General features: G+C 48.9%; 1 protein-coding gene across 1 annotated transcript in view; it reads right to left on the bottom strand.

Moving 5' to 3' along the window:
* Positions 1 to 3,220, bottom strand: part of LGI2 (leucine rich repeat LGI family member 2) — a 29,728-nt gene extending 26,508 nt beyond the window's left edge. Inside the window, exons 1-2 of the mRNA XM_042936777.1 lie at positions 3,015 to 3,220; positions 1,058 to 1,129 (exon numbers count right to left, since the gene is read on the bottom strand). Of these exons, the coding sequence (XP_042792711.1) occupies positions 1,058 to 1,129; positions 3,015 to 3,220 (278 nt within the window). The remainder of the gene's footprint in view (positions 1 to 1,057; positions 1,130 to 3,014) is intronic.
* Positions 3,221 to 21,071: the final 17,851 nt, after the last annotated feature.

The following is a 21,071-nucleotide window of genomic DNA, read 5'->3' as shown; positions in this document are numbered from 1 at the left end:
AGAAATCTTCAGAAGTCTCTTTATCAGCACATAGTTTCCTATTAGTCACCATGTAAGCTTCTTTGGTAAAAGTTCACAGAATCTATATTGTCACCACTTGAGTCTATTTGGTGAAATGCCCGAAATTGTGTCTCCCGCATATGGAAAGTATATTTTAATAGAACCACAATTTCCAAGAAGTGACAGCTTTTAAAATGTTAAGTACGAGGTCAGACGCAGGTCCATAATATTTCAAGAACAGAACTATCCACGCTAAGTTTATTTAGGATGAGAAGTGATCCATCCCTCACATGTTTTCTGGAATACGTTGCTTGATTTTAACATCCTCTCAAATTTAAGAAACAGAATAAACAGAATGAGCTATGTGCTCATGACTTTGCCTATCACTGACTTGCTTTTGAAAACTGCTTTTTGGACATTTCTTTTCATCAGCAAACAATAACGGGACTGGGATGCCAGGCATGACATGAGCTCTCGCCAAGAGTGGCTGGATACAGAGCAGTTACGAGTGTGGGTTAGAAAGCGGCTGGGATTTTGGACAAGTTACTTAACTCCTCTGAGCCTTAATTTTCTCGTCTGTCAAATGGGGAGCTAAAAATACTCTCTTTGTAGGGCTGATCAGATGATCAGATAACATTTTCCATATAAATGGACAGTATGCTGCCTGATAGTTTATATCCTCAGTCAATGAAAAATACTTCTATGTCCAGAGCCAACAGCGAGAGTGTAAAAAGCAGGTTTTCTTTTAAAGTGAGATGTTTGGAAAATGCTTCATTTAGGTGAAATTTGGGTCATCATTCAATGTCATCACGTCTCCTGTTGCCAAACACGGGCGTTGGGATCTATGATAAAGTCCTAAAGGAAAACATGGGCAAAAGAAGGAGACACTGAGCAAAGAGCCTGAGATTCAGTCAGGTGGGGACACCACAGGGGAAGCTAACACTGAGAGTTTATTGGGGGTATTTAAGGAAGGACTGACACCAAACGGGCAGGGATGGTTCTTCCCAGGTCTATACCTCTGGGGGCCCCACTTTCAGAGAGAACATCCCATACTCACAGCAGCTGCAGGGAAGGCAGGTGGGAAAACATTCGGTCCTTGATTTCGGAAAACGTTCCATTTACCAGGCTCCTGCGGGCAAAAGAGAAGCAAAACAAGGCCTAGGTCTCTTTCAGAAGTGATCGCAGGATGGGCAACCGGCCATATTCTCCACCTGTATTTCAAACTCCTCCACTCAAAAATGAGGCTTAAAATCGTCAACGAGGGGGGGCTTCTCAGGGGTAGAAACGAGAAGAGTCAAGCCATTTTCCAACGAACTGGATCAATATGAAAACTAGTCTGAATAATAGAAGCCTTTACCATCAGTCTAGCTCCTTCCACAGACATTATCTCAGCAAGTTTAAATCAATCCCCTCCCTTCCTTCTCTTAACTACAGGAGGCCCTGGCTGAAAATGGATAATTACTTCACCTCTGCCCAGGATTCTGTTTGTGTAGACACAGCATTAACGTTGGCCGGGGAAACTCCGGGGAAGGTTTAAGCATTCCCCTTGGGAACACATCTCTGAGAGACACTCAGAGCACCTCTGGTTAAATGCACTGTGAAAGCCTTGGGGAAAAACCCAAGAGACACCTGAACTGGAATGTGCAGTAGGAGGCAATGCCATCTGCCAGATATAATGGTCAAGGCGGGGGCAAGCGGCTTGACTGTTTGTGCCACGAGGTCCCCTATCCTTTCTGGCCACAGCAGGACCTCAATACATTATTTCAACATTACTTCAGTTAACATGCAGAGCAATTAAGCAGCTGCCCTTCTAAAGGATTTAACAAGGGGAATTCTAATTTCTGGAATCCTCCCTGTCACTCGACTTAGCAACATTAGGAATCAAAAAGGCTCTCGGTTCCTGCTGGCCAGACCCTCCGGAGTTTCTGTAAATGCAAATGGGAATCCCTTCAGCCCTGCACCTTGCCTGGGGTGGGAGGCAGGGGAGTGTAGTAAGAAGGACATGAAGAACTTCACCCCTGGGACTCCCTGCCTCTGTGTTTGGGTGGGCATCACCCCAGCACCTTGGCCTGGAAGGAGGAAGTTCTTTCCGCAGGAAGCCTTTCTCAGCAGTGAAGATATAGCCCAACAGCCCCTTCCACTGTCAATGGGACCTGGCTGTGGGGCTTGCCGGGCTGTGTGAGGGCAGGTTGGAGGCATCACTCAGCAGGTGAAGAAATAAGGTGGGGCCCTTCCCGTTAATTCCTCCAGCGCTGAAAAAGCGGCCAACTTAATGTGTGCTAGGGAGAGGGGGCAAGAAGCCCTTGTGAACTCAGGGCAAGAAATCTTCCGGCACTTGGCCACTGGCCTGGGTGCCCTAGGCTCTGCCCAGCGCAGTGCTCCCCTCTACCAGGCCTCATGAGGTGGCCCCCACTTCCTGAGGCTGCATGCCTTTGCTCGGGTCCCTCCGGACCTGCGGTGTGGACTGGTCGGGAGGAGGCCACGGTGTAAACCACCGCCCCAGGCGCGAGGTGGGACAGTGAGGCCTCATCGCTCCCCTGTTTACACTCACTCCAGTCAGGCTCGGGGGCACATTCCTGCCCCTACACAACCACCCTTTCCCCCTCCACATGCTCTCAAACTTTAACGCACCCCAGAATCACCCGGGACGCCACATGCAGACTCCAAGTGGAGCCAAGGCTCCACTCCTGAGACCCTGCTTCATTGAACGCGGGCCCGGAAATCTGCATTGGCACGAGCTGCCCCAGGTGGGTCTGATGCAGCTGGCCACACTTTAAGAAACACTGCCACAGGGGGCTGGGCTGGGCTGGGCTTCCAGGCTCTGGGTCTCGGGCTCCCTCCACCCTCCCCTGGGCCCGAGACTCCACCCACGTCCCACAGCGCGCCCCCACCCAAGCGCGGAGAAAGAGGCCGGGAAGCGGGGTCGGGGTCGCCCTGTCCCAGCGCCGGAGGCAACTGCCCGGCGGCGGCGGGCGCAGGGTGGGGCGGGGACTGGAGGGGTCCCACTCACTCACAGGGAGCTGATGTCGCCCGGCACGATCCTGGGCACCCAGGAAGAGCCCACGCAGATGATGGACTCCTTGGTACAGCTGCAAGTGGCGGGGCAGCGCGCCAGCCGCCTCACCTGCGCGCCCGGCGGGATCAGGCACGCGGCGCTCAGCAGCAGCAGCAGCCCCGGCGCCCCGCCGCCGCCGCCGCCGCCGCCCCGCCGCAGCGCCATGCCGGGTCCCCGCCGCCCGCTCCCCGCCCCGGCGCCCACCGCCGCCGCCGCGCCGCGCGCTCGGACCCTGCGCCGCTGCAGACGCGGGCGCCGCTCGCTGCTCCGCCGCCGCCGCTGCTGGCGAGGACGAGGGCGCCGCGGGTGTGGGAGGCCGAGCCGCAGCCGAGCAGCATGCTGGCCGCCACCCCCACTCGCGCCCCCCCACCCGAGCCCGGGCTCGCTGGGCGGCCGCCGCCGCTGCGCCCGCCGCACTCGCGCCCGCCTGACATCAGCACTCGCGCCCGCAGCCCGCTCTGGCCAATGAATAATGCGGGGCGGGTGCCCGCCCCCGCCGCGCCCCGCCCGGACCCTCCCGACCCTCCCCGGGAGCCGCGGGCCCGGGGAAAAGTTGGGTGACCTTGGGGGAGGGGCCGCCCTGGCCGGAGACGGCCCCCCCCTCCTCCCCCGGGGGCCCGACTGAGGGGCTGGGGCTCATATTCCCCCCCCCACCCCCCGCTGCTGTCCCTCCTAGGGCTCCAAATGATTTGGGGGAGGCACTGGGCTTCTTTCAGCTGGGACAAAGTGTGAGGCCAAAAAAAAAAACAAAAAACTAGGACCTGGGGAACTGGCTTCATTGCTGGGTGCTTTGAAGAGCACAGAATTTTGAGCAGCCTTTATTAATTTTTAAGAGAAGAAATGAAGTGAATGCTACCATGGAGTTCGGCAGGGATGATTTTGCTCGTCTTTCGCGGCGGGGCACTGGGGTCGGGCGCGCGTTCCCGCAGCATCCGGGTGGGGGGGGGGGGGACTGAAGCCCGCCACCTTTCCCTGGGGAAGGCACGTAGAGCAGAAAAGCTGCTACAGCAGTGCACGCCCCTTGCTGCTCGGCGGCCTGCCTCCTGCTTGCTACACAGATACATGCCTCCCAAAGTTTTCCCTCGCTCAGCGTGCTCACTGGCACCGCACCCACCCCAATTAAAGGACGGAGATGAGTAGAGATTGGGGGCCTGACACATCCTAGGCACTGTGCATTTCATCCCCTAACTGTTTGAGGCTGGTCCCATTCATATCCCCAATTCACTGATGAGGAAACTGAGACCCGGGAAACATCAGTAAATGGCTGGTGGTGGAGTAAATGGCTGGGCAGGGATGGGATTCAGAGCCAGGATGGGGACTGAAACCCAGGCTCTACTGAGCCCCTCTTCTACTCAGCACGTTTGATACGCTGAGCTTGAATCTTACCACAAGGTGATGTGACCTGGGGAGATAAAATGGCTAAAGCAGAACCAAAATAATGGTGAATCGCCCAAACTGCTCAGGGTAGGGAATCAAGGGCACCATCACCAGGCTACTAACCAAGGAACATAGTTTCGTATGTTCAGATATATCCAGAAAAGGCAGCACCCAATGCAAAAGGTTATTACTGTTGGAATCGTCAGTTATTGATTCCTCAGCAAACATTTTGAGCACAAACTGGGCTGGCCACTGTGGAAGGGGACAAGAGGACAGGCCGTAGGGATCCTCAGGGAGCTTGAAGTCACGCTGGGTGGATAGCCCTAAAGAAGTAACTCCACATGGAACACGGGGGTTACAGACTCACCAAAAGAGGTTCAGGAATTGAAGGCAAGTTTGTTATAGATAACTCCATGGAAGGAGCTGGACATTCCAGTGAAGGGCACTGTCCAGCACCAGCATCCATGTCAATCAGTCTACATTCATCATCACTGAATTCCCACATCTACTCTGAGAAGTGGGTCTTTCCCACTTACAGATGGGAAAACCGAGTTCAGAGATGTTCTTCTCTTGTTCAAGGTCACACAGGACCCAGCCAGGAGGATCCTCCTCCAGAAAGGGCTGCTGCGTCAGGCCCTCATTGCCATATTGGAAGGCATTAAAGATGCTTTGCTCAGCAAGGCCCAGTGCTAGGGGCCGAGGACACAGACCTCTAGGGAAGGCAACAGGCACATGGACCCACAACCATGGACGTGTGTCCTGCATACCTGAAAGACGTCAGCCCTGGGAGGCACGGACTACTGCTTTATGGAGAGGAGTGGGGAGGCTTTTGTAGTGCAGTGTCTTCCTGCTGCCCCAGGAAAAGAAACTTTGGTTCTCAGCTGTGTGGAGGGGAGTGAGGAGGAAGGGTAGAGAAGGTCAACCCTCTGTTCCCAGAACTAGACCGGTTTGGGTTAGCATCCCAGCCTGCCACTCTCCAACTGTAACCGTGGACAACTTACACTTTCTCTAAGCCTCGATTTCTTCACCTGTAAATTGGGAGCTGGTTGTATCCACTTGGGGGAGTTAATTGTGATCAAGAATGTGAAGCACCCTATGCCACACAGAAGGTCCTGGGTGTTTGTTCAGAGGTCAATGTGATACTGTGGGCAGGGCAAATCTCGGCGAAACCCTGGGACTGGAGGGGAGAGATGGGAGCAAAGAGGGCCGGTAAAAGGAGGTGAATTTTCCTAACTTTCGTGCCTCTGTTTTAATGAACACAGTCTAGCACAGGGGTTCTCAACCAGCGGTGACACTTGGCAATGTCTGGAGACATTTTGGGTTGTCACAGTGGGGTGGGTATGTAATGAGCAGAGGTCAGAGATACTACTAAACATCCTGCAGTGCACAACAAAGAATGATTCAGACCAAAATGCTGCTGGTGCCAAGGTGGAGACACCCTTCCCTAATGTCCTGGAAAGACTCTGGGCATGAGCAAGTCCCGAAATACAGATTCCAGGCCTGCTTCGCCACTCGTAAGCGAGCCTTTTGGTCATGTCGCTCCTGTCTCCAGCCTCTATTTCTTCATCTATAAAATGGGGGCAATGAGACCTTCCCCTCTCCTTCCTAAGTGAATGTGACATATCATCATTATTACTGTCCTTCCTCTCCCCTCACCTGGAAAACTAGAAAGTTGCTGGTAGGAAGAGTGCAGAGAGAAGATTCGGGTAGCATAGCTGGCAGGATTGGAATTTGTTTCAGCTCTGTTAGAGACACCAAGTGAGAGCCTGTATATTATAAGGTGCAGTTTATAAATTAAGATATAAAAAAGGAAATGCAGATGATTTTGGTTTCGTTCCAAGATCTTCAGCAGTTAAATAAAAATCTTAATAGACAATCAGGGAGACACAATCTGCTTCCAGGAAATAGCAAGAGTTTTTCAAAATGTAAAAATCTTTGTTCAGGTGGACACTCACTCCATCCGTGTCTCCACGACGCGAGCAGGCATTCCTACAGCGGCTGAAATGGTGCCGGCTGGAATGTCAGGTGTAGGCCGCTCAGAGCATTGTTCATTCATTCCCCTTCTCATTTGACCACCTGTCAGTTCATTTGGTCAATATTGATTGAGAGCCCACTGGGTGCTGGGTTGGAGTGAGGCATGAAGTGGGAGAAAGGCCAAGAGTGCTTCGTAGGTTTTAGCCTAAGCCAGTAGTGGATGGAGGCACCATTTCTTGAGGTGAGAAAGCCGAGAAGAGAGTTTGGCCAGGAGAGTGATGTCAGCAGTTTGGTATTGGAGATGTTGACCCCGAAATGTCCAGGAGGCACTCACACGTGGCTGAGCTGGCAGCTCAGTGACCAGTGGGGATGGCAAGGAAATGATGGGGGGCGCGGGGGGGGGGGGTGGCGGTGGATGGGATGGAATGTTGATTCTACCTCAGTAAGCCCTCAGTGTAATGTCAGCTGATTCAATGAATGAATGAGTGAATGAGTGACATTTTGGACATACAGACATTAAAGAGAAAATATCCCTCAGGTACAATCAGCAAGGACCACCGGAAAGCCTACAGAAGAGTGTGAATCTAAGAATATTGCAATTCGGGGATCTATTTTTAGACCCCAGATAATCTTCAAATCCTAAGCCAAACTGTAAATCTTGCGGGAATCTCAGAGACCTCACCACGCTTCTAATCCCTCTCCCCGATTTCCAACCAAACTTCACCCCCACCCCAGCTGGTCTTCTTACCAGACCTGTAAGCTTTAGAAAGGCTTCACTGATGTCAAACACTTCTGGCTCTGAGGCTTGCTGTGACAACTGAAGGAAAATCATTCATCCAAACCTCAAAAGCACTTGGTTTGAGTGGTTACACATTAGATTCCCTGGAGTAAAAACATTTTTTTAAAGGCTTGTCTATTTTTTTTTTAATCAAAGAGTCTGCCAATCCCTCCTTCACCACATCACCCCAATATGCCAATCTTGTGGTTGGCTGCTGGTCAAAACGCACATGCCATTTCTGCCTTCCGTCATTTCCCTTCTTCATAAACTCATTGGGTGTTACAAGTCCGGAATTCATTCCAAATTTGCGCCCAGATTGGCCTCTTGAATTCAGTCAGGTTCTCGAAGGGCTACATGTGGGTATCTCATGCTGTTTCCTAAGTCAGCTGAAAGGGCCTCAAGACCCTGGCCGTGGTTTCCGGTGACCCTTGCCACCTCCTCTCCACCACCTGGGTACTGACACGTCTGGGATATTGCTCACCCAGCATCAGCTTGCCCCTTCTCATGACAACAGGTCACAATTTTGCATTGAAGGGAATGACTCCTCACCGTTCAACCCATGTGGCTTCCTTGATGAATGCTTTCATTTCCCTTTGCACATCTCAAGACTAGAGCTTTCCCTAGCATTCCATTCTCCCAACCTCAGTGACTGGCTTGGCGATAAACACGTCCCCCAGCTGGAGCAGTCAGGGCTTTTGCTCGAAATACTGAGAAGTAGTCTTGCTTTCCCACTGGCCTAGGAGTTGTGGTCATGTGAGCCTGAGAACCTGCATATCCTGAGAAAGGCGTCCACCTGGGAGAGAGATTGCGAGGGCATCGTTTGGGCCTTGGATCAAGCCATCCCATTCAGCTCTTCAGTGACGTGGGACCATAAGTCCCCTATCTGCCTAAGTAGTCAAGGTATGGGTTTTGCTCTATTGCAATCAAATGAGTCTTAACTACTCCATTCAGATGTAGGGCAACACGCACCCACTCTTAGATGAAACTGTGAAGCAGGTAAAACTCAGGGTCCCCAGGTGTGGCCCTCAAGGCCCTTTTCCCTCACTCCCAAACTTTGCGGTGTCCCTTTTCTTTCCCTTTTCGAGGAAAATGTTTAGTTTCTGCACTTTGGGGGTCATTTTTTCTTCTTGATCGATACTGCCAGAATTTTGTCTATTTTATTAGTTTTCTCAAGGAACCAAATTACACCTTTGTCAATTTTCACTACTCCATCTTTGTTTTCTTCATCATTACTATATGCTTTTATCTTCATCATCTGTTTTCTTTTTCTCATTGTGAAATGTGCTTTTTTAAAAAAGGTGATCAGTTGAAGTAACTTTATTTTACAAGTCATTCTATTCTACAAGAGTCACTCGTGATGGCTAACTTTACGTGCTAACGTGAATGGGCCATGAGATGCTCAAATAATTGGTGAACTATTATTTCTGGGTATGTCTCTGTGAAGGTGTTTCAGGAAGAAATTAGCATGAGGACTGGTTGACTGAGTAAAGATCACCCTCGCCAAGGCAGGTGGGCATTGTCTAATCAGTTGGGGGCCTGAATGAAACAAAAAGGGGGAGGAAGGGTAAATTCAGACATTGTCTCTTCTGTTTCTCAGGCTTGTGGACTCAAACTGAGATTCATACCAGTGTGCCCATGCCCCCCTCCCCACTCCCCTGTTCCCCACCCCCAAGTCTCCGGCCTTCAGACTATGCTGAATTAAACTAACAGTTTTCCTAGGTCTCCAGCTTCTAGACAGCAGATCATGGGACTCTCCAGCCTCCAACCCTGTGTCAGCCCATTCCTATAATAAATCTTCTCACATGTATCTTATTGGTTCTGTTTCTCTGGAGAATGCTGACTAATACATCTCTTTATTTATATTTACAAGACAAACTGCCTTAAGCTATGTTCCTAGTTCCAGGAGCCTGTGCCCATCTTTCAGTTGGATTGAGCTGATTAGAAGTACCTCTGTGAGTCACAGACAGTGGGTCCGTGAATGAAGTCAATCCCCTAAGACAAGGACAGTTTTCTGTATAACAAACTTTTGCAATTGCAAATTTATAAGTCAATATGATAATTTTATGGGAAATCTCTTTGCTCTTCTTACCAAACAGACTTAGAAATTCTACTTTAAGAGAACAAGCTACCAAATGAGTACAGACTTGACCAAAATGTATAATAATGGGTCTGTAAATATCCTCTAAGCTCTACTGTTATCTATAAACAATAGTTAACTCAATGTTTTGTATTCTCAGAAGATACATCCTTTCAAGACTCCTGCTGTTGAAGCCTGTGGCCTCTGATCTCAACTTAATTTTAATCAAGGCAAAATTAAAGATATTTGGGGCTTATAATTTTTCCACTCTATAGCATCTCAGTTATTCTGTGGTCTTATGCCTCTCTGCTCAACCAACCCTGGCCCACATCAAAATGGGTTCTGAAGGAAGTATCTGAAATGCATCCACAGTCAATCCCAGTGGCCGTTTATTCATTGGACTGCCAATCCCAGGGACCTTTGTGTTTGAACACAGCTCTTGGGCATAAGCTAAACATCAAAGGGGGAAATTTGAGACAGGAGAAATCAGAAAATGGAGGGGTGCCTGGGTGGCTCAGTCGGTTGAGCATCCGACTTCGGCTCAGGTCATGATCTCGCCCTTCGTGAGTTCGAGCCCCGCATCAGGCTTTGTGCTGATGCCTCAAAGCCTGGAGCCTGCTTCGGATTCTGTGTCTGCCTCTCTCTCTGCCCCTCCCCTGTTCATGCTCTGTCTCTCTCTGTCTCTAAAAAATAAATGTTAAAACAAATTTTTTAAATAAATAAAATGTTAAAAAAAAAAAAAAAAAAACAACCTGCTAGTACCTCAGAAGCGTCTTGGTTCTTCCCCAACACTTTCTTTCCATAGCCCCAAGAAACAGAATCCATGCATTGGTCTGAAAGCTGGGAAGACTAGTTTAGTTGGTCGGTGAATATTTACTGTGTGGCTCCCATGGAGCCGGGTACCATGCTAGACTCTGGGAATACAATGGTAGACCAGGCAGCTGTGGTCCAGCTGTGGATACCTGCTCCCATTGGCCTGCCCTGTTCATGCTGCAAATGGAGGTCAACATCCTGTGCACGCGGATTAGCAGCCCCTCCTGCCCACCCCCCCCAGGGGATGGGGCAGAATCTCAGGAGCCTAGCCAGGGGGCAAGAGGGTGGTAACTCCAAGCCTTCTTCCCTCCCCTCGTACTCCCCTTACACCAGGAAAAGGCCAGAGCCAGCACTATGGAAGACGTTAGAGCTTAGACTTTATGTGGCTCCTAAAGACTGCTAATTCAGTAGGAGAGTGGGTGATCCATCACTTAAGGAAGGGAAAAGGGGTGTGCCCACTGGTCTGAATGCTCACACCCAAGAGCCCTTATTTCAGGAAGAGGGCAGTTGTAAACCCTGAGTTTGTCCTCAGTGGGCCATCTTGGTTCATGTCAAACAAAGGCTCGCCTAAAACAAAGTCCTGGAAGGGTTTCTATCTCAAGCATCCCTGTGGGATATTCACCCTCCCCAGCAAGAGAGGGAAAGTGGCTCCGCAGGGTGCAATGATGAGGCCTGAGGTCTATATGGCGGTTTCACAGTTAACAAGGTCTTTTCACGTCCATCAACTCCATTGCAGCCACCTGATAGCCCTGGAACAGAAGACATTTTCAGAGGGAGAAACTGAGGCATCGACAAGGCAACCACTGTCCACGTGTCAAAAACTGCCGTGGACAGAATTGTCCTACTGCATCCCAAGGGGGGGCAGCTGAGGCCAGGGTTTGGGGTGAGTTGGAAAGCAACATATCAATGCTTTCCAGAAGATTCTAGAAAGCAGAAGCTCTGTCATTCCTCCCCTCTATCTTGCCCAAGTTATCTGAAAACGGATCCTTCTTTTCCCTTATCCACTGTTGGTGGAAATATAAAGTGGTACAGCCATGATGGAAAACAGTATGGAGGTTCCTCAAAAACTTAGAAATAGAACCACCGTAGGATCCAGCAGTCCCACGAGTGGGTACATATTCAGAGGAAATGGAATCAGAATCTCAAAGAAATATCTGCAAGCCCACATTCACTGCAATATTATTCACAATAGCCAACATATGAAAACCACCTAAGTGTCCGTTGATGAAGGCTTATCTCTCATGTTGGACTATTGTCCAAAAGCAGCGTTAAATATGACCATTCCTCAAGCCTTCAAGAGTGGGTCTACCCACCTAGGCATACGTGACCTTGAAGATGAATCTCTCCAAATAATCCCAGAAGAACCAGCTGAGTGCAAAAGGGCGACTGGCAGAATGAAGGTCCTCTGCAAAAGTCCTCTTGCTACAAAGGAGGCCTGACTTGAGGCAAGAATCCCCGGGATCCTTGAGAGAGTTGCTGAAGGATGACAAGGGCAGAGAGAGGAACAGACATAGTCACCCTTGGAGAGCAGGGCTCATCGTGGAGCCTTCAGACCAAAACACGGCCAGCCAAAACACTGCCCCTGGCTGCCCTTCCCCAATCTGCAGTTCCCTGGGGTTCCCTGGGGTTCCCACTCCAAGACAGCACTATTTATGAGAGGAAGAATAGGATTCATCATCAATAGTGTCTTGTTTTTGGACTCATTTGGGAAGTCAGAAAATTTTCCACGAGAACGGCAGGCTCTCCGATCGATTTTACTGGAGTACTTTGGATAATGTAATTACAGCTGGTTCTCCCCATAAAAACCAAAGGACCGTCACTGTCCTTTCCGGTATATGGGCAGGGCCACTGGACAAGGCTTCCAAAGGCTGAGATTGGTGCTATCAGCTCAGCTCGGTATTCTGTATTTCCTCACGTGCCACAAATGTTCACGGCTCCTAGAAAATGAGGTCAGTCTTCCAAGCTCTCTTGGGACGCTGGTCTGCACTGGTGTGCTATTCGGAATCTTTGCAAAGCGGAAATTGAGCTGGGGTTGAAAGAAAGTACGAAGACTTTTTGTGGGGAGGAAGGCCTATAAGAGAAAAGATGAGGAATAGGCTGGGGCACGAGAGCTATTAGACAGTGATGCAGACCCCACAAATTTCAGCCAGCCCTGCTGGGCGCTCCGAAACAGAGCCGGCCTGTTACAGGAGTCTCGCGTAGGCAGAAGCGGCAAACCCTTGGACCACCGTCTTGCTCAGTCAAATCCAGGCGTCTCCGGAGAGAAGAGTGACCTGCCTTGCAAGCTGAAGAGGATCCCAAAGGACCTGACGGCTGGAAGAGACATCGGAGCCGTGACTCTCCGGGTCCGCTAAAAATAGCGAAAGAGACATTTGGGCTTCGACGGTTGACGTGAACTAAGGGGAATGTGGTACAAAGCAGTTAAAGATCTCTAAGCCTTTCTGGGCCCAAGAGAATATTAGCAGTGATTTCTCCCTGGAAATGTACTACCTGGCGGGAGCTGATATCCCTGCTTAGCGGATCCCATTTTTTCATACTTCGCCGGTTGATTCAGGAAACATCTATGGAGCACTTTTCAAACTATCTCTGTTGAGCTGCGGGAAGACGGCAAAGTCTAGATGAAGGATTAAGGCTGCAAAGTGTGCTGACACTTAGGCCTGCCCTCAAAGAGCTGGCCCTTAAGCAACAGATAAGTAACTGAAGAAATGAAAGAAATCATATGAGAATTGTTATTGAAATATGACACTTGGGTTTGATCGGTTAACAAAAACAGAAGAATTCCGTATAAATTGCTCTAGGAGATCTTCAGATCTTTCTGGACCCAAGAGGCTACTCACAGTGATTTCTTCTTAGACTTTCACTGCTTAACAGGAGTTAATAACACAGAGGGCCATAAATGCACAGAAGAGGGAGTGATTTCTTCTAACTTGCAAGGCTCCCGGGACGGGCCTTCCAGGGCCGCTATCCCTGGAGCTGGGCCGTGACGAAAGGGTAGGATCTGAACAGACAGATACAAAGAGAGGGATGTTCTGCCCGAGAAAATAGAATGAGCAAAGCCATTGGTCACAAACAGCAAGAATAATAGCTAGCACTTTCCTAATGCTTATTCGTACCAAGCACTTCATATAAGTTTACCTCACTTAAGACTTGAAACATCTCCATCAAGGAGGTGTTCGTGTCTCCAATACACAGAAGGAGCATGTGCGGCCCAGAGAGGTTAAGTAATTTTCCTAAAGTTGCAGAGGCAGCGGCAGACTCAGCATTCAGAACCGGGTCATCTGACTTGAAAGCCCATTCCCAATCCTACCCCAGCATGGGCAAATTTGAGGCGAAAGGCACTGTTGGCCATGGAAAACACCCTGCAGGGTGAGGAGGGAAGGAGGAGGGTTCTGAGGGAGAAGAACAAAGGCTCTAGAGCCGGAACACCTTGGAGGACTTGTCCGGGAGCCAGGTGGAAATTTGCACGTGAAATGCTGAGAAGGCAGTGAGGTCAGGAAGCGGGTGGGGAGGGAGACATAGAGCGCTGCTGTGTTAGTTAGGAGGTGGGCACCAGTGGATTTGCCAAGGAGAACAATGGGTCTGCTTGGAAAAATAGCGTGAGCGTGAGACTCCAAAAGTTGGCTAAATGGCTTGTAGGGGGAGAGGAGGAGAATACGTTCTTCTGGGGGTTAAAGCGGGCTAGAGAAACAGAAGAGAGGAGAAAGGATGGAGACGGAGAGACGAGGAAGGTCCTGTTGGCTAGGGGCCCTTCCTCATGACCCTCTGGTCTTTGGAAAAACTACCCCAAACACACAAGCTTCGTGACGCGTGTGGGGTTTTTTGGTGAAAGCCAACAAAAGAGGCTTTCACATCAGGGCCGTGCTGAGTGACACAGAGACTCTGTGCTTAGAGCAGGGACCCAAGGCAGAGGCACCTTGACAACACAAGCCCCGGAAATTACAGCGATCATGGGCAGCTCTCTGGCCTCTCAGGGGCTGGAGATTCAAGTCCGATTTACCAAACTCTCCATGGAACAGGGAGTCCCTGTCTGAACAAGAATGGGCTGCGGATGGAACTTTAGTCACCCCTTAAGGAGCTATAACTGAGACCAAATCCAGTGAAGGTAGGAGACGGCCAAGGGCAGAATAGAGAGGAGACGGAGGGGACTCTAAACAGAGAGAAGAGCCTGGGGTCTGGCTCTGCCCTGAACCAATTGCTGGGCATTGGAAATCAGCTGACGCCTCTGGGTCTCATGTCCCTGTATGGAAACTCCAGACCCCAAGCCCCCAGAGCTGTTCGCCTTATGATGCTGTGGGCTTTCGGGAAGATTGAGCAGGAAGGTAGAAGCAGTGAAAAGAGCTGCTTGTACTGGGCGGGCTGAAGAAGGTTAAAGGAGACAGCGTCCAGTGCTGAGACTGAGAAGGTCATGGGCTGAGCGCTGCCCCTTTGGTTTGATGAAGGCTGACGCCTTCGGGGAGAGTAAGTAGTAGGTCCAGATGGCCGTTCTCCAGCCTAGGAGATCAAGTGCCCGTGATTCCCTTTTTAATAAGATGTGTCCAGTTGGGAAAGTGTCTGTGTCCCAAAGTTGTGGCCCCTGTGGTGCCTGCTTGGAGGGGCTGCCCACATGGCGGGGCGGCACATTCTGTCCTGGCTGCTGACCCACTTCCCAATGCCAGGTGACAGGAACCCTACTGCTCCAACTCGTGGCTCCAAGGATAATTAGGTTCTGATCAGGCGGCTCTGAGAAATGATGCTCCCCTCCCCTAAATGGATGAAAGGCCTCCGGGAGGCAGGAGGGATGTGATCTCCAGTGGCTGTCGGTGTCCCTTCTGTCACTCTGACTTTGACCTTTCCAACTGGCTCTTCACAGTCCCCTGGCTGCACTGCCTCCGGCCAAAGAGGATGCTGAGAAACTTCACACACAACCTCAACAGCCAGGGGGGGCACATGGAGGGATGCTGGGAAGACACCCTCCTCTCCGATAAACCCCTCCTTCACTCAGGCACTGCAGGGACCAAGGCAACACAGGACTCCTGCATCACCACTTCTGCCCTTGCAAAGAATAAGAGCCCATCACTCAACTTCATTCAACAGAGGCTCACCCCTCGCTTTGTTCTCATCTTTTCTCACGTACACTGTCTTCACCAAGCCTTCCGCACCTGCACCCGTCTAAAATGGAATCTCCATGACATCCATCAGTTCGTGTACCTTTTGCCTTGTACGTACGTCCCACTACTCACCATAGTATGTATTCATTGGCTGCTTTATTTGTTTAATACTGTTTTTCTCATTAGAATGTCACCTCCGTGAAGGCAGCGACCTTACCTGTCTTGTTCCCTGCTGTCTAAAAAGCTAAAAAGCTCCTAGCACTGAATAGTCACTCAACAAATACTGGAGATTGAAAGGATGAGCAGATAGCATTGAGACAGTATGTTTCTGGGGCCCAAGGGCAGAGACCATGGTGTCTGGTTTGCTGTTCTAGTCCTAGTGCTTCGCACAGTCTCTGATGCGTCATCGACTCTCAAATATTTGCTGGATGAATACATGCAAGAAGGAAGGGAGGACCGATGTCCATGCCAGCATCCGGGCAGTGTGACTGGGGAAGTGTACCAGACGGCACGGGGATGGGAGCAGCTGCATGGGTGCTAACGAAGAGGAAAAGCCACAAAGAAGCCAGGGAGAACCCCAAATGCTCTAGACCCCCGGAGTCACTTGGATGTCTGGTCCGAGGTGAGGAGGCTCCTGTCGTCCAGTGTGAAAGTTGGGCTGCTATCATCACAGGGAGGGATGCTCCAGCCAAAAAGGGTAGACTCTGTCACTAACTGCCTCTGTGACCTTAATCACTGACCCTCTCTGCGCTCCCTAACTGGTTATTTGAATGAATGGATGAATGGATGATGCTGCAGGGACTTTCAGTAGTTCAAACTTTCAACAGAGCGTGAAGGTAGAGGGGGAATGAGATTGACTCAGAGACATTTGCTAGTGCTAACCATTTACGTTTTCATTTTTTTTTTTCATTTTTTTTTTAACGTTTATTTATTTTTGAGACAGAGAGAGACAGAGCGTGAACAGGGGAGGGGCAGAGAGAGAGGGAGACACAGAATCTGAAACAGGCTCCAGGCTCTGAGCTGTCAGCACAGAGCCCGACGCGGGGCTCGAACTCACGGACCGCGAGATCATGACCTGAGACGAAGTCGGCCGCTTAACCAACTGAGCCACCCAGGCGCCCCTACGTTTTCATTTTTCAAAGAGTAGAGGAAATTCTTTCACAAGTTAAGAAACCAGGTATGTTTAAAGGCAGCAGGACTGAGCTTGGAAAGAAATATGTGAGTCTGCTTCTCTCTCCCCTTCCTTTCGTTGTGTCATCTTCTCGAGTAAAGTTCCTAGTTCATCCACACTCTCAGCTCAAAGTGTTGGGTTCACATCCTCTGTTTGAATGGAGGATGGATTCCTCTTCTGGGCACAGAGATTAGATCTGGCGGGTCTCGCTTGGCTTCTAGTCAATAAAACCTTGTGGGCTGTTGGGATTGTTGTCTCCAATAACCCAATAAAAACAGGTCCCGTTGCCTGTCATGAAAAAGACACCTGAAAGTCACAGCCGCCACTGACTCATGGGGGGTGCACTGCAGTTGTCTCGTTTGAGCGATGACAGGAATGTTTTGGTAACCTGAAGTCATTCAATTTGGGAACTGGCTCAACTCATCTACCACGTGTGCCTGAATTGTTTGCATCTGTGTTTATTAGAATGATCTACTCATACTTTTATGTGCATGCAACGTTCCCTGTGAACCGTTGACTCTCGTTGATTCTTCTTGACTATTCCACGTCCGTGGTGCTTGTACTAAGTACCTCTCAGCAGCCAGGGGTGGGATGGCAAGGAGCAATTCACCCCGTAGGAGCTGAGTGTGCGAAGGAGTGTTTGAGCAATTTTGAGCATGCTGTTCCTGGGGAGGGCTTGGGCTAGCCTCCACACCCCAGTCACACTCCCTCACTTAATGAAGCCCTAATGATTCTCAGATCTCAGTCTAAACATGGCTTCTTCAGGGAAGCTTTTCCTGAGCTCCCTAAGTAGGTCAAGTGGCCCTTTGTGTTTCTAATGTCTGTGCTTTTCCCCTAGAGAAGTACTATCCAGTAGAAAATGAATGCAAGCCACATATGTAATTTAACTTCTTATTACCTACATATTTAAAAAGTAAACACGAAACTAATGAAATTGACCTTAATAATATATTTTATTCAACCCGAGTGTATTAGTTCCTCAAGGCTGCCATAACAAAGCACCACAAATCAGGCTGCTTAAACAGCAGAAATGTTTGGTCCCAGAGTTGTGGAAGTTAGAAGTTTGAAATCAAGGTATCAGCAGGATTGGTTCCTTCTGGGGTCTGGGAAGGAAGGGTCTGGTCTATGCTACTCTTCAATATTCTGGTGGTTCACTGGAAATCTTTGGCAGTCCTTGGCTTGAAGATGACACTCTTCTTGGGTCTTGACATTGTCTTCCCTATGTACGTATCCCTTTCTCTTCACATGGTGTTCTTTTTATCAGGACACCAGATAACGTCACCCTACTTCGGTATGACCTCATCACAACTAGTCACATCTTCAGTGACTGTGTTTCCCAATAAAGTCCCATTCTGAGTACTGAGGATTAGGATTTCAATGTATGAGTTTGGGAGGATATAATTCGACCCATAACATCAAGACATTTGAAGTATTATCATTTCATCATGAAATCAAAATTAAAATTATTGAGATATTTTAATTTTTTCCATATACTGTGCCTTTGAAATTCAATGATGAACTTTATAGATAGATACATACATACATATACTTATATGTATATTTTATACTTAAAATAGTTTAAACTCAACCACTAAATTTTCATCAGAAATTTTTTATCTGGGGGTGCCTGGCTGGCTCAGTCAGTGGAGCACACAACTCTTGACCTCAGGGTTGTAAGCTCAAGCCCCATGTTGGGTGTAGAGTTTCCTTAAAAAATAAAATCTTTAGGGGCGCCTGGGTGGCCCGGTCGGTTAAGCGTCTGACTTCGGCTCAGGTCATGATCTCGCGGTCCGTGAGTTCGAGCCCCGCGTCGGGCTCTGTGCTGACAGCTCAGAGCCTGGAGCCTGTTTCAGATTCTGTGTCTCCCTCTCTCTGCCCCTCCCCTGTTCATGCTGTGTCTCTCTCTGTCTCAAAAATAAATAAACGTTAAAAAAAAAATTAAAAAAAAAATAAATAAAATCTTTAAAAAAAGAAAAGAAATATTTTATCTGTATGTAGAGAGTTCATAAAATTTCCAGGGGAAAGTAGATTCACATATCCAAATTTTACAAAGCACACGTAAGAGTTTTGCAATAACTGGATTAAGTATCAAAAGAATCATGTTCCTGGGGTGCCTGGAAGGCTCAGTCGGTTAAGTGTCTGACTTCGGCTCAGGTCATGATCTCACACCTGTGAGTTCAAGCCCCACGTCGGGCTCTGTGCTGATAGTTTGCAGCCTGGAGGCTGCCTCAGATTCTGTGTCTCCCTCTCTCCCTGCTCCTCCCCCACTCATGCTCTCTCTCTCTCTCTCTCTCTCAAAAATAAGTAAACATTAAAAAAATTAACAAAGAAAGAATCATGTTCCTTTGGTATCTGCAGAGCACACGCACACAGTGGGTCTTCAGTCTTGAGGGAAGATGTAGTCACTGGTCACAGCTTCCGTTCTGTCCCACTGTGGATGTGAGGGATGTCCCTTACCGATGCTGCCAGTCAAATCTCTGACATTCCATACTTACGGGCTTTTCTTTTCTTTGCTCCGTGAGTCAATAAATTACATTATCTCGGTTTTGCCAATTTGGGTAGAATTTTCTGCCACTTGCTATGAAGAATGCTAACTATCACGGCAAACAAGATCTCATTAATGCCCACGTCAGGAGTCACCATTTCCACCCCACAGAGAAGGAAACAGGCTGGGAGAGCTCGAGCAGCATTCCCAAGTTCCTCAGGCCAGGAAGCAGCAGCAGTTAAGATTCACCCCCGTTTATGTCTGACTCCAACCAGGGTGGCGTTTCTAACCATCTGCACGGCCTCCTGAGTGTAGGACACATACAAACCAAAGGAGGAAAAGCGAGAAAATGGTAAATCAGGCTGCAGAAGGACAACACCAAGGCACGAAGTGGAATGGGGAGGTTTTTACTTCCTGCGCCTCAAAAAAAGGGAAATGAATTACATTCGTGTACATGGAGTGAAAAGAACTAGCCTTGAAATAGGGAGGCTGAGTAAAGGCTCTTAAGAAATGTGCTTTAACGAGTGGGGAAGAATAATTAGGAGTTATTATGTCAATTGCATGCAAATAGGAACTCTTCAAGTAGTCAAGAGTATTGAAAATAATTTGAGGTTTAACACGATTTTGCCATTCTCCCTGGATTTGCTCTTTGACCAACTGGTAGTTTTGTGGTTGCTGATGGCTCCTTATGATGCCCACAGAAAATGGATCCATTTGAAAACTTACACTGGGGCTCCGTGAAGTTCGTCCTCCCCATTCAATGAATCATTTGGGACATACCAAACATCGGAATGAAGTACGAATAAGGACTCCCCGGGAAAGGAAACAGTTCATCTTGGAGTATAGCAGGCCAGGCACAGAGACACGAGCCCCTTCCCTAGCAGAGACTGGGAGACCCCATTCTCAGAATATCGCATTAGTCCTCACACCCTTCTGCTGGATGGGAAAACCAATGCTCAGAGAGGTTAAGTGACTTGTCCCCGCCACACAGGACATTGGGGGCAAAGCTTGGCTTCACTGTCCTTCATAGGCCCAAAGACCTACATTTAGAGAGCCTGGTGGTTTTTCACTTTGCATTTCTTTCTTGTTTGCCTTTATATCTCCCCTAGTGCTTTGTTATGTCTGTATGATGCCTCCAGGCCCCACCACCCTGTGTTCTCAGGAGGACTCACGGGAACACTAACGACATAACTGGGAGGTCTCAGATATGCTGACAGATCCCCGACGCAGGAGCTCTGGAACCCTTGAGACGTCAGAAGGCTTCCTGGTGAGAAGTTGGAAGGACACCCAGCTCCCAATTCTGCTCACTGCTCTGTTAACAGAGCGTTCCAGTGGCACGAGTGAAACTAAGCACCTTCTAGGGTTTTTATGAGAATTTTTTTTTTTTCTGGAACATGGCACTTTGGAATGTCCAGTCCCTGTCTCCACTTAGGGTTGAGTGAACTTGAGTATTCTACTCATTCCATGTGAGAATCAGTGTCCTCATCTATAAAGTGATCAAAGAGTCCCGACTTCATTGTGGCTGTTCGGTGAATTGCATCTAGGTAACTTACAGGCATTTTTCTTCCTAATTGCCTCCCCACCCTGTGAAATCTGGATGTGTATCTGTGCTTTATGCATAAAAACAAGATTTTTTTCTTCACCCAAGAACCAGTTTGCACACTGAGATCTACATCATCTTGTGCCATCTTTCTATATCAGGCACTGGATCAAAGTTCCAATGCATCTGTTTCCAAAACAAACCATCAGTGTTAACGTTTGCTGCACAGGCTACTTTAGTCTCAGGTCACTTTCTTCAAGTGCCCAAGAAACACAGGGGCGGATTTGAAGACCCCTGAACCACATCCTCATGCATGTTGTATGTTACACGTCCAGTGCCTCTTTGCAAATTCTGGAGTCTGCCCTTTCTGGCTGGAGATTTAACTTCTCAGCCCTGGCATTCCTCCTGGTTTGGTCTGTCTGGGCTTTTCACAGGCAATCACAGGGCTTAAGGAGGTTTTGCTCACTGCTGATTCGGGGCCGTGGGGCATAAACACATGTCTTCTGGCTACTCTGTCCAGTGCAGTCCACAGATCTATGGGAAGGGAGAAGAGTAAGTATCTAATGCTTTGCTGTTATTAAATAGTTATAAATCAGGCATGCACAATTAAAAAAATTAGATGCTAATAATTTGTTATCGAAGTATAGAAGTGGGTTTCCTTGAATCAGAAAAACCACTGTTGTGAAGGATTCATTCATGTATTTAGTAGACATT

This window comes from Panthera leo, chromosome B1 (genome assembly GCF_018350215.1).
Source record: "Panthera leo isolate Ple1 chromosome B1, P.leo_Ple1_pat1.1, whole genome shotgun sequence".
NCBI classification, from domain to species: domain Eukaryota; kingdom Metazoa; phylum Chordata; class Mammalia; order Carnivora; family Felidae; genus Panthera; species Panthera leo.
Note: the sequence above shows the minus strand (reverse complement) of the source record. Positions and strands in the feature narration are given on the sequence as shown.